Below are 13,233 nucleotides of genomic sequence, written 5' to 3'. Positions count from 1 at the left end.
GCACACAGAGGGAACACGCAGAGACTTAGTGTACATGTGTGTGACCGTGTGTGTGCACATGCATGCCACCACTACAAACATGCCAGAGAGGGGGGTGTACATGTGGGTTCATGTGTACCTGTGTGAGGAGGGGATACTTCTATGTGCATATGTGTTCATGTGTGTTCATGCCTGTATGTATCTGTGCATAGGTTACCCATTCATGTGGCTGTATATGTGTGTGTGTGTGTGTGTGTGTGTGTGTGTGCGCGCACATGCGCAGAGAGTCGAGATGTGTCTAGTGAGGCTATCTGCCTCCTTCATACTTACAGGTTCAACTGGCTGGCCTATCCACCGTACCTCTCCTGCCCAGTTCTGTAGAAAACCCTGGATATTGATTGGATTTGCTCTTCCAAACTCTCATTAGGCTTGTGGGGGGATCAGAAGGCATCTAAAGGCTCCCTGGCACCCTCAAATCTCTGTGCTCCTCTAAAACTGTGTGATGTGCTCTCTAACAGGATGTGGCTCAGAATCCCTGACTTGTATCCATGTTTCATTAAGCATCTGTGACTCCAGAGCGACTGACCACCTAGGAGGGCATGATGCACAGACAGTGTGTGTTCTTGGGCCCCTGGGCATGCATGCTGGGAGTATTGTGGAGCCTATGACACCCTGTGTGCTGCAATGCCTGGCCTAGGAAGGCAATGTTTAGTACTGTAGCCTAGGTCCAGCTGTGGGCATGTCCCCACTCCCATGACAGCAGGCCAGCCTGGGAAGCACTGAATGTGGCAGAAAGATTTCTGATCCAGGCCAAATTGCTAACTGTGGGGCACCGGAGTTTCAATCCCAGAGAGCTCAGTATACAGCAGGAGTGACTATAGCAATGGCTTCTGTGAGTGTTTCCTAACCAAAAGCAACAAAAAGCTTGAAGGCAAAAGCTGGGACCCTCGAGGGGCTCACATTGGATGGCTCCAACCAGGGAGGGAAGTGGTCCCCTTGGCTGGTGGGCTTCGCAGGTCTGCCAAAGTGGCAGGACTGTCACTGAGGTGAAAGAGACACAGATGTCTGGGGCAGGCAAGGGCTAGCCTCTGGCTGTGGCATTGTAGAGGGAAGAATTCCACTTTGGATGTGCTGGCCCCAAAAGTGGCTTTCCAGTCTAGGGATAACAGCAGTGTGGCTGCAGGGAACTTGGAACTGCACCTTGCTGGGTCTCAGGGAGCATCTGAGCCAGATGGTTGTCCTGATCAGTGAGGGTGAGCACAGGTATCTGGGGCCTGATGACACTGGGCTCTTCCCTGGGGCTGGGGAGTGGAGAACCAGGGCCACAGGGGTTAGGGTAGACAGAGGATCAACTTACTCCAGGGAGGAACACCAAGGCCTTGGACTTGCAGCAACCTCCACGTGTTCCATGGAGTACTGAGAGGGCAGGGCTGGCTGTTCTTGGGTGACCCGGTGTCTGGATTGGCTGGGATAGTCCTGATTCCCACTGCTGTGCAGGCCTCATGATTGACAGCACCCCCTTTTATGCTTTAAGTACAGTTTAGATGACGTGTTCTGTGCCCAATGTGTCACTGGAGACTTGCTGTCTCCTCTGGAAATGGCATGGTGAGGGTCCAGGAAGGATAAGTGCTTTAAATATAAGGCATACCGAGGAGCCTCCAATACCAAGAAAGACCTTGAGCCAAACAGGAAACAGATTCTCTAAGCAGCCCAAACAGGGGCTCGTATGATTCCTGTGCACATCACCTGAATTTCGCTCATTAGATGTCACGCTGCCAAAGTCTATCTGCTACTTTAGAGCACCTAGCTCTTGGCTTTCTTTGTCTTTGAATGAACAACTTGTCATGGACCTGAGGTCCCAAAAAGGTACCTCTTCACCAACAGCAAGATGTGACAGTCTAAAATTTCATTGCCAGAAGGAGACCTATGGCTATAAAATGAGACATAGAACTCCACCAACGCAACATGTAAGGCCATCAAGTAACCCCACCTCCGTGGAGTCCCTGAGAGCTTTGGGCTACTGTTTTTCTTCTTCACTGTTGGAGAATAGTGCTGAGAACCTGCCGCGCACCAGGTTGTGTTCATCATTCCTGCCAGCTCCCAGGCAGCTTCATGGCCATTCCTTTATAGCTGAGCAAATCAGTGCTGGACGGCTGTCTACTCAGTGCTCCACATGACACACTCATGCCAGGCCCAATGCCTGGGCTTCCCCTCCCAGGGCCTGAGCCCAAATCTGAGGAGGGCAGCCTGTGAATTCTGCTTATAAAGAAGATGTGCTTTCAGAAAACTTCCAAACAAAATAGCTCATGACAGGTAATTAAAGAGAAAGGGCTGGGAGCACAGCTCAGTTTGTAGGGTGTGAACTTAGCATGCTTAAGGTCTTGTGTTTGATCCCTAGCAACACACACTCAAAAAAGAAAGCTTTTATTTGTTGGAAAAATTAACTTATTTGCATGTTTATTCTCTATGTTTCACAGATTTCACATTAAATATTATTTAATGACTATCTAAAATCATTATTTAGAGGGGCTGTGTATGTAGCTCAGTGGTACAGAATCTGTCTATTATATGCAAGGTTATATTCTTACATCGGCCAAAAAAAAAAAAAAAAGGAAAAAGAAAAGAATTACTGAGCTACTGAGCTAGGCCTCTAAGAAGAGTTTATACACCATGGTTCCCACTTCTCAGTTGTGTGGTAGTGAGGACACCACAGCCTGTGCGGGTTATGGAGAGGTGTACCAGCCCAACCCCAACAGGAGCGGCAGAGGACAGAATCTAGGTGCTGTAAGACCCTGGATCTCTGGAGTGGGAGCACACCAGTATCACAGCCAGGGAATGAGGAGTTGCCATGGGTGCCTGCTTGGGCTGTATGTTTGGCTGGCTTCCATTATGTCCCACCATGCCCCCCTTAAGTAAAAGAGGCCAAGAAAACAGGAGTACGTGTGAGGAGAGAGGAGTCAAACCTCAAAAGTTCTCTGTCCTAAGAAAGATAGTTAATAGGTACAGGTGTGAGCTGATGCTTCATAGCACAGCAGAACCAGGACAGACATCAATCTAGCTCAAAATAGCTAGCACTGAGGATTTTGAATGTTCTCAACACTAAGAAATGACAAATGTCTGAGGTGACAGACATACCAGTTACCCAGAGCTGATCATTACACACTGTATACATTTTACTGAAATGTCCTACTGTGCCATATAAATGCAACAATTATCATGAGTCAGCTGAAAATGTAAAAATACTTAAAAAATTTTTTTTCTTTGTAGAATGCAAAACAAACAAACAAACAAACAAACATTGGGATGGAAACCAGTTCTGCCAGATGAGGTCTCTCACTGATTTCTTCCGCTTAAATAGGAAAAAACAGTAAAACTAACTGGCACACAGCTGCCATAGCAACAGCAATGCTTTGAGCTGCTGTGTCCATAGGAGGGCAATCAGTCTTCCCTTGTCTTGTCCCCAGTCTGCCTGATAGCTTATTGGAGGGTCTGGATGGAACTGTAGCAGGGAGGAGGACCAGAAGAGAAACAGATAGGCTGTGTTCTGATAATGAGGCAGGAAGAAGGGATGGCAAAGCAGAGAGATAAAACTTACAGAATTGAAACATGAAGAAGGTCACATAGCACTGGGGGAATGAAATAGCCAATGAAGTCACAGGCAGCCATATGTGGGTTGAGCTTTGCTTTTTTGCTTCTGTAACCTGCTTACAAGGTTATATAAGGTGATACCCCCTTTGTTCTTGGGGCTCAGCCTTTAGACACAAGTCTGCTGAGTTTGTGCCGGCACAATAAAACGTTGCTTCCTGCTAAACTGCCTCAGTGTCCTATATCTCAGCTTGAGATTCCTGCAACAATAACTGGGATGCCTTGGATGTGACAGCTTTGCAGTGGTTTCTTCCTGTCAGGCAAGCCAGCATGCTGGCTTAACCCTGGCTCTTGGGGTTGTGGTCCCAAGAAAGCACAGAGCAGTTCTGCCTTTGGATTTTAAACACCTCATCCTAAGAGTGACAACCACAGTCTGAAACATGCTGTGTGCACCCTGTGTCATGCCATGTGCCTGGAACACCACTGCACATCTGGGCTGTGTGAGCCTGCTGAGCCACCTGACAGCCCCTTTCTTCACTGGAATGGCCTCCACCCTACCTCATTGATGGCCAGCTGCTCACCGCCCCCTCCAGGGTGGCTGTAGTGGTGGCTGGAGCCATGCAGGTCCTCATACAGGTCCTCCTCACTGCCCACTTCCTCAGAGCGGATGGCTGTGTCCAGAGCTCCATCAGGCATCCCTGGAAGGAGAGACAGCAGCTGGTAAAGGGAGTTGGATTGAATGGAAAAGGAGCAGGTTGACTTTAGGACAAATGCACCTGGTGTGGGAGGAGGCAAAAGGTTGGGAAGCTGGTTTCTAAAACCATCCTTGCTGCAAAACCGTGGCCTGGTTGAAAGCACACGCAGTCACCATCACGGTCGGTTCCCTAGCGATAGGAGTCTTAGCCCTTTAGCTGAATTCAGTTAAAAAACCACTTACTTAAGTATGGGCTATAGAAAATCTTTAAAAAATGTTAAAAAGTTATAAAATACTATAAAATGTTATGAAATATACAGTTTACCCTCTGTATCTATAGGTTCCCTATCTGAGGACTTAACCAACTTTGGATTAAAAATATTAAAAGCAAATTGTGTCTGCACTGACCATGTACGGACTTTTTTTCTTATTTTCCCAAAACAATACAGTAAAGTAACTATTTACATAGCATTTACATTGTATTAGGTATTATAAGTAGTAACCTACAGATGATTGAAACTATACAGGAAGACTGTTCATGAGGTCCTGGGTTTCAGCCCCAACAAATGAACAAACAAAAAGAATGTAGGAGACTGTGTAGGTTGTATGTAAACATCACATCATCTGTGTGAAACTTGAACATTGGTTGATTTTTGTGTCCACAGGGGGTCCTGGGACCAATCACCCGTGGATGCTGAGCTATGATCACATATGTGATTATGTGTATATTCAAAGAAAATGCACAGCACATGGAGCTTGACATTAAAAACAGCGAGTCCTTTGGTATGCACAAAAAAAACAGCAAAAAAATCTTAGAATTCTATGTTCTGTCTCTACCACTCCAACCCACTCCCCCGCTCTCTTTTTGAGATGTGTAAATCATGCCCATATTTATCTTTGCTTTAGCATTTATTTCTGCTGAGTCTTGCCTTGGTTTTGACTTCACAAAATGGAAACACCCAGTATCTATTCCTTTGTAACCGGCTCTTTTCACTCAGCTGCTCATGTGGCTATGGTGAGTCCATTTTCGCTGAGGTGCAGTGTCATGGCCAAGTCATGGGATTGGCATTAGCAGGCATTTTTGAGAGACTAATGGGTATGAGGTGGTGACTTACTGTGGTTTTAGTTTACATTGCTGATTACTAATGAGCTGGGCATCTTATCTATGTTTATGGGTCATTTTTATTTCCTTAATGTGAAATGTGTATGGGTTTTTACCCATTTTTCTATTGAGTTGCGTATCTGTAACATATCATTGATGTAAAAATAAAAAAGTAGGTACCTGTGTTTATACACACATACACACCCATTGTGGATTAGTGTGTCACTCATATGTGACGACTATATTCTTCAAGTTTGTAACTTGTCATTCTGTTTAAGGTGACTTTTGATGAACAGAAGTTCTTAACTGAATATAGAGAAATTTGCTAATCCTGCCCATAATATGGTTTACTTATTTGGGTATTTAGGAAATTCTTCCCTAGTCAAAGATGTGAATGTATTCTCCTATGCTATCCTTTAGTGTTGTTTCCTTTTGACATGTAATTTTTTAATCCACCTGCAAATGATTTCTGTGTTGGTATGAGGTAGGAATCAAATTTCATTTTTTCCCTATGAATAAGCAGTGATCTTAGTACCATTTGCAGAACCAGTAATCCTTTCCCATGGATCTATGAGTCTGCTCTAACCTAAAGTCAAATTTCCATAAAGATTGGTATGTGCCTGGCTCTTGTGGGAGGAAGAATAATGGTCTTCAAAAGATAGAAAACTCTTATCTCCAGAGCCTGGGACTATATTTTACATGACAAGAAATCAAAGTTGAGATGGAATCAAGGCTGCTAATCAGTTCACCTTGAAATGGGCAGATTATCCAGGATTATCTGGGATCTCTGGGCCCAACACAGGAGAAAATACCAACTTTCAAAACTCCTTAGGGTTTCACTCCCCTGTGAGAACCTCATTTGATCTCTTGTTCCAAGAACTGACGCTGCCTCTATCTTACCTTCAGCGTGGTCTGAACAGACTAATTGCATGGCATTTATGCCCATGATGTATCCTGCTGGCCTGACTCTGCCCAGCTAGACTGTGAAATCCTCAAAGGCAGTAGCCATGTCCTATTCATTGATGTTGACATTCAGTCAATGTTAATGTTAAATAAACACATAGATGGTGGCTAAACATATAAACTTAAAAATGGAGAGATGGGCACATAAACAGATGCAGGGCTGAGGATGAGTGGCCTGGCAAAGCTGATGCCAGCCACACAGAAGCTTCCAGCACATAGCTGCACAGTCACTGGGTGGCCCTGTCTCCAGCGTGGCTGCTGTGGCTGCACCCAGTGTTCCAGCAGGGGCCAAGGGTCCTGCTCCCAACCTTGTACACAGTCAACAGTCCTGATGAACCCTCATAATTTTTATTTCATTTATGTTTTAAAATTGTTTTTAATACAGAATGCTTCAAATGTGTACAAAGGGTGAAAAAATGGCATAAGGAGCCTCATATACTCAGTGTTCAGCTTCAATAATTCTCAACATTTTGCCAATGTTGTTTCATTACTTAATTCCTCGCCCCACCAGATGAGATTTTATTTTTACAAGAAGAGATTTAAGGTACATCCAAGAAAGTCTATAGTCCCACATGTAAATACCATAATATGTGATCCTAAGAGATAAAAACTCTGCCTTTTTAAAAGAACATAACCTCAAGACACATCTAAAACACACTGCAATCCACCAAAAAAGTGCCATACTCTCTCCTGTAGGGAATTAAAAAACTTTTCATGTTACAATAACTGCTGGGTTACAGCGTATTACAGCTGCAGCACAGAGAGACTTCACCCATTTCCCTCCATGAGTATGTCATATTTAATCTTGCATCATATCACAGCCAGAGAACTGGCAGTGGTACAATGTGTGTGTACAGGTTTTTTTGTTTATTTTTGTCTTTTTTTTTTTGAGACAGGGTATCACTACATAGCCCATGCTGGCCTCAAACTTACCCCTTTCTTGCCTCAGCCTCTTGAGTGCTGACATTAAAGGCATGCATTACTTTACCTAGCTCTAAATATAGCTCTAGGTCATTTTATCACACATATAGATTTATGTAGCCATCAGAGCGACCTGTTCACAAGCTTTTGGGGTTGACTTTTTCCATTTAGCCCTGGAGATCAGCCAAGTTGTTGGGCATATTATATTTCACTCCTTTTTATTGCTGAATAGTATTCCATGGTATGTAAGTTCTCCAGCTTGTTTAATCATTTGCCTGTGTAAGAACATGTGGATCATTTCCAATCATTGGATATTTCCAACCCAGCTGCTGTGGACACTCATCAGCAGAGTCTGTGCAAATGTAAGTTTCCATCTCTCAGGATAAATTCGCAGGAATGAATTGTGGGTCACATGATAGTTGAAAATTTGTTAAAAAAAACCGCTAACCCATTTTCTAGAGTCACTGTTACCATGTCACATTCCTATCAGCAATGCCAAGGCTCAGCTTCTCTGCACCTGCACAGGACTCGGCATTGTCATTGTTGTGCAATTTAGACGGTGGGCATGCAGTGATAGCTCATCAGGGTCTTGATCTGCATTTCTCAAGAAAGTGAGGTGGTGGTGTTCAGTGTCTTTCCATGGGCTCATTTGCCATATCTGTTCTTTGGTGAGTATCTTTTCATGATTTTTGTCTGTTTTCTAATGGATATTTTTGTTATTTTAATGTTGAGACCAGAGAGCTCTTTATTCCTGATATGAATTCTCTGTTAGGTGCATAATTTATAAATACTTTCTCTCAGTTGGAGCATATGTGTTCATCTCTTGACAAGGGCTTTTGCCCAATTTATTAACTGAGTCACTCTTTTGGTGTTCACATCTAAGAAACCTTCACCAAACCCCAAAGATTTTTTGGGTTTGCTTCTGGGGGTTTTACAGCTTACCCTTTTACATTTAAATCTATGATCCATTTTCTTTTTTTTGTATAATGTGAGGATTTAAGCCAAGGTTCATTTTCCTTGCTTATTGATGGGTTAATAACTCCAGCACTATGTGTGAGAAGAGATCCTTTACTTGCAGAATTACTTTGTACCTGTGTAAAAATCAGGTGGCAAAGTAGGGCATTATTACCAATTTTACAGAAATAAAAAATTATAAAAGAAATATGATCTATAGTGCAGACCCATAAATTAAACTGGATGAATTTGAAAATTCCTAGAAACACATGACCTGAAGCTGACTCAAGAGACCACAGAGAATCTGAGCAGACCATAATTCAGAAGGAGGCTGCATGACTATCAAACCCCCAGCAAAGCAAAGCAAAGTCTAGAGAAGTAGTGAACTGTGATCAAAGAATAACTCATACAAACTCTTCTGAGACTCTTTCATAACATTTAAGAGGAAGAAATACTTCTAATTCATTATTATATAAGTACAGCATTACCATGATAGCAAAACTAGACAAAGAAAGTATAGAACAACTGGGCTAAAAAATGGCCCATATGCATATAGATACAAAAATCTTCAAGAAAATGCTAGCAAATCAAATCTAGTGGCATATTAAAAGGATTATATATTATGACTAATGCGATTTATTTCTGGAATGCAAGGATGGTTCAACATATCAAATGAATCATTATACACCACATTAATAGACTGAAGAAAAAATACTTGATTGTTTCAATATCACAGAAAAACTACACACAAAACTCAACATCTTTACATAGTAAAAGTACTCAATAAATTAGAAATAGAAGGGAAGATCCTTAACACAATAAAGGTCATATATTAAAAACTTACACCTAATCTCATACTCAATGGCGAGACACTGAGTTTTGCCCTAAGATTGGGAAAAGATAATGATGCCCACTTTTCTTCACTTCTACTCAACGTAGTGACAGAAGCCTGTGAGAGCAATCAGGCAAGAAGAAACAAAGGGCAACCAAGTTGAAAAATAAGGAAAAATCACCTAGTTTGCAGATGACATGATCTTGTATGCAGAAAACTCTAGAGTCCATAATAAAATTGTTAGAGGTAATAAACATATTCAATAAAGTACACTGCATAAACCAACACACAAAACCAGCTTTATTTCTGTGAACTTATAGTGAACATCCTGAACAGGGGAAAAATTAAGTTCCATTATAATAGCACCAAAAAGAATAAAATACTTAGGAATATTTTATTTGTCAAGGAGGCAAAAGATTTGTATACTGAAATCTACAAAACATTGTTGAAAGAAATGAAAGAAAATCCCATGTTTATGGACTGAAAGACTTAATAGTTTTAGGATGACAATACAATCTCAGTTTCAATGCACTCACATCAATATCCCAGTGGTATTTTTTATACAAATAGAAAAACTCATCCTGAAAATCATATGGAATCACAAGGTACCATGAATTGCTAAAATTGTCTTGCAAAAAGAAGAAAAAAATTGAAAGACCAGAATTTTCTGATTTAAAAATCACTTCAAAACCATATTAATCAAAACACTGTGGTACTGACATAGACTAGAGCAGACATAGAAATCAGTGGAATGGGCTAGTGAACCCAGAAATAAACCCATACATATATGGTTTTTGACAAAGGTATCATGACATGCAATGAAGGAAAAGACAATCTTTTCAACAAACAGTCAAAACACAGAAGAACGAAGTTGGACCCTTACCTAAGATCTCTAAAGACTAGCTTAAAATGGACAAAGATCCAAGTGTAAGAGCTAAAACTAAAACTCTTTGAAGAAAACATAGGGGAAATACAACACTGGACTTGAAAATGGCTTCTTGGATATGACACCACAAACACATGGAACAAAAGAAGACAGATAAATTGGACTGTATCAAAGTTTATCTTTTGTACACCAAAAGACAATATCAAGATAGAAGAAGCAACCCATAGAATGGGAGAAAATAGCTGCAAATGTTGTATCGAATAAAGGACTAATATCTAGAACATAAAAAGAACTACTGTAACTAAAAAAAAATAACCCAAACAAGCAAGAGGCAAACAAAACTCACCCCAATTAAAAACAAGCAAACTCCTCAGTATCACCAAAAAAGAGCAAACTATCTTGAGTTGATAAGCACACATTTCATACATGCATTGATTTATCACAGTGTAGCAAATAAATACATATAATTAAAATAACAGCAATAAGTTAAAATTACAATAAAAATGAGCAAAGGAACTGAACATATATTTCTCCAAAGAAGATACACAACTGGCCAATATCACATAATAGGATGCTTAACATCACTAGTTATTAGGGAAATGCAAATCGAGCCACGGTGACACACCATTTCTTATCCTTAAGGTAGTTATTATAAAAACAACCACAGAAGTGGAAAACCATTATGGAGGAGGATGTGGAGAACCTGGAACCCTTTTGCATTGCTAGTGGGAATGTAAAACGGCACAGCCACGTGGAAAACAGTTTGGCAGTTTTTCAAAAAGCAAAATATAAAATTACCATATGATCCAATAATACACTCCTAGTTAGGTGCCCCAAAACCTGCAATCAGGGACCCTAACAGATACTTGTACATCAATGTCCACAGCAGTGTTCACAATAGCCAAAAAGAGGAAACAACCCTAGCATACACTAACAGAAGACTGGATATGGAAAATGTTGGATATACATACAATGAAATGTTATGTAACTATAAAGAGGAATGGAGTTCTGATTCATGCTGCAACAATGAGAAGAAAGCAGCCCCTAATGATGGCCAGGCTGATTTCACCTAGTATGCTATTTTCATACTGTATTGCAAATACTAATAAATATACAGCTGGCCTCCCTATACACAAGCTCTGCCTCTGTGGGTTCAACCAACTGCAGAAGAAGAACACAGGAAAAAAGTGAGTCTGCATGGGCACGTTCAGACCTCGTCCTTGTCATTATTCCCTAAGCAGTACAGTATAATAATTTGCTTAGCATGCATGTTGTATCAGGTAGAACTGGAGGATGTTTGGAGTTTCTATGCAAACACTGCACCATTTTATATAAGGGATATGAGCTTCTGCAGACCCTGGGGTCAATGCCCTGCATGTAAGGAGGACAACTGTATAAAGATTGGAGACAGCTGGGGGGCCACATGTGTTACTACTTTTTATGTTTCTATTAGCATATGTTAATTGTAAGAGTAATGGGTTTCATTGTGACATTTTTATACATCCATGTAACATCCTTTGCTCATGTTCAGCCCTCCCTCTTCTTACTCTCTCTCATTGCCCTCACCCTCACCCTCTTCCCCTTTCATATCCCTAGTAGTCCTCCTTTTACTTTCATGTCCCTGTTCCCGCCCTGTGAATCCCACATATGAGAGAAAATGTGCTATTTGTCTTCCTGAGTCTGGCTTTTTTTGCTTCACATGATGGTCTCCAGTCCATCCATTTTCTACACTGCTTTTCTGTGCTTCTGCCCTCTGATGCTGGCAGTTCTTCCATTTCTGCATTTTATATTTGAAGACATCCTATTTGTCGTGTCCTTGGTCAGGTGAACTCTTCCATGATAATTAGGTTTCTTGAATCAGAACCGTGTTTTCCTGGATCTCGTGAGTGTTGGCTTGTCTCTCTTCCCAGACATTGACATGATGTGTGTAGATTCCATGTCCACTCTTCTTCCTACAGTCACCTGTGGGCTGTCCTTGCATGTGAGTTTTGGCTTTTGTTGTAGGAATCTGTGACTTCACAGTGAAAAGCATCCTTGCTCTGCACTTTGCGACCAGCCATCTGATCTGGTCCAGCCATACTGGGGTCACATTTGGTATTTGTATATTTTTCACTGTAGTCATTACAGTCGCTTTCCATGACTGCTCTGTGCATGTGACTTGGGTGACAAGAAGGCAATGCCTGTCCCTGCCACTCCAGGTGGCTTTGCCTCCAACTGCCTGCCTGGGTAGCATCTCAAAGTTCTGCCCCAAGCAGAACTCCTGACTCCCTCAATCCTACTCAGCTCAGAGCCACTTTCCTTCACGGACTCAGAGTCACTTTGACTCTTCCTTTTTCTCTCACTTTACACCCATATCTATGAGCAAATCTATGAGCCCTACCTTTATCATGCCTCATCCCTCCTCCACCAACCTCTGGAGCACATCACATCACTGCCACTTCCTTCACAGCTGGTGTCCCATGGAGCCTTCATCCTCCTCTGCAAATGGTCCTTGGTGAAGTGCATTCAGATTTCATTGTAAGGTCTCTGACTCAGATCTGCAAAGGCTCCCATTGAATCGAGTGAGAGTCCAAGTCATTACCATAGTCCATCATCCCAACTCATTGCCGGCATGGCCTCATTTCTCCTCTTTGCTCCTGTCTATTTCACTTTGGTTCTTATGGGCGCCTGACCAATGTGAGTTAACTAGCTTTGATGGAAGCCATCAAAAACACTAATAGCATACAGTGCTCTCCAAAGTGGTTGACATCAAGACACGTGCTCAAGGCCATCACATTCAGGGTGTGTAAGTGCTGAAATATTGCTGGAAACATGCAGACTTTCCAGAAACTGCATTGTGCTTTTTTACAGCTACCATCCCTTTTCTGATCAACTCTGACATTGTCTCTTCAAATTCATGATCCTTTATGACAGATGAAGCAAATTTTCCCAAGGTCATTTTTCCTCCTTTGTCAAAATATGTCCCATACATTTATTGGGAATAGGCTTAAACACTACTGAGACTTAGAATAATCTTGGGGTAGGGGGCTGAGTGGTTAAAATTGGGATAAAGAGGGCTGGTGTGCTAAAGTACTAGGACTTTACATTCAAGAAAATGAAATTTAAATCTTTTAGATCCAGATTCATCAAACATTTTCATTTACTCCTCTGTCGGTTGAACTATGGTATTTATCTTCATTTTACCAAAGAACACCCTGTAGCTTAGAAAGTCTTTAAGCAGACCCGAGACACAAACCTGAGTTCTACACTTGAAGCCTGTTAGTTTCTAATACACATGACTCTGCTCTACCAATCTGCTCCCCGCCCCTCTTTGAACA

General features: G+C 41.8%; 1 protein-coding gene across 1 annotated transcript in view; it reads right to left on the bottom strand.

Annotated features, from left to right (window-relative positions):
- Window positions 1–13,233, bottom strand: part of Arhgef4 (Rho guanine nucleotide exchange factor 4) — a 233,766-nt gene that overhangs the window by 12,701 nt on the left and 207,832 nt on the right. The window contains 1 exon segment of the mRNA XM_074070442.1: window positions 4,123–4,262. Coding sequence (XP_073926543.1) covers window positions 4,123–4,262 — 140 coding nt within the window.

The sequence above is a fragment of the Castor canadensis genome, chromosome 4 (assembly GCF_047511655.1).
Source record: "Castor canadensis chromosome 4, mCasCan1.hap1v2, whole genome shotgun sequence".
Lineage (NCBI taxonomy): Eukaryota > Metazoa > Chordata > Mammalia > Rodentia > Castoridae > Castor > Castor canadensis.
The sequence above is the reverse complement of the archived record's forward strand: the minus strand, read 5'-3'. Positions and strand labels throughout refer to the sequence as shown.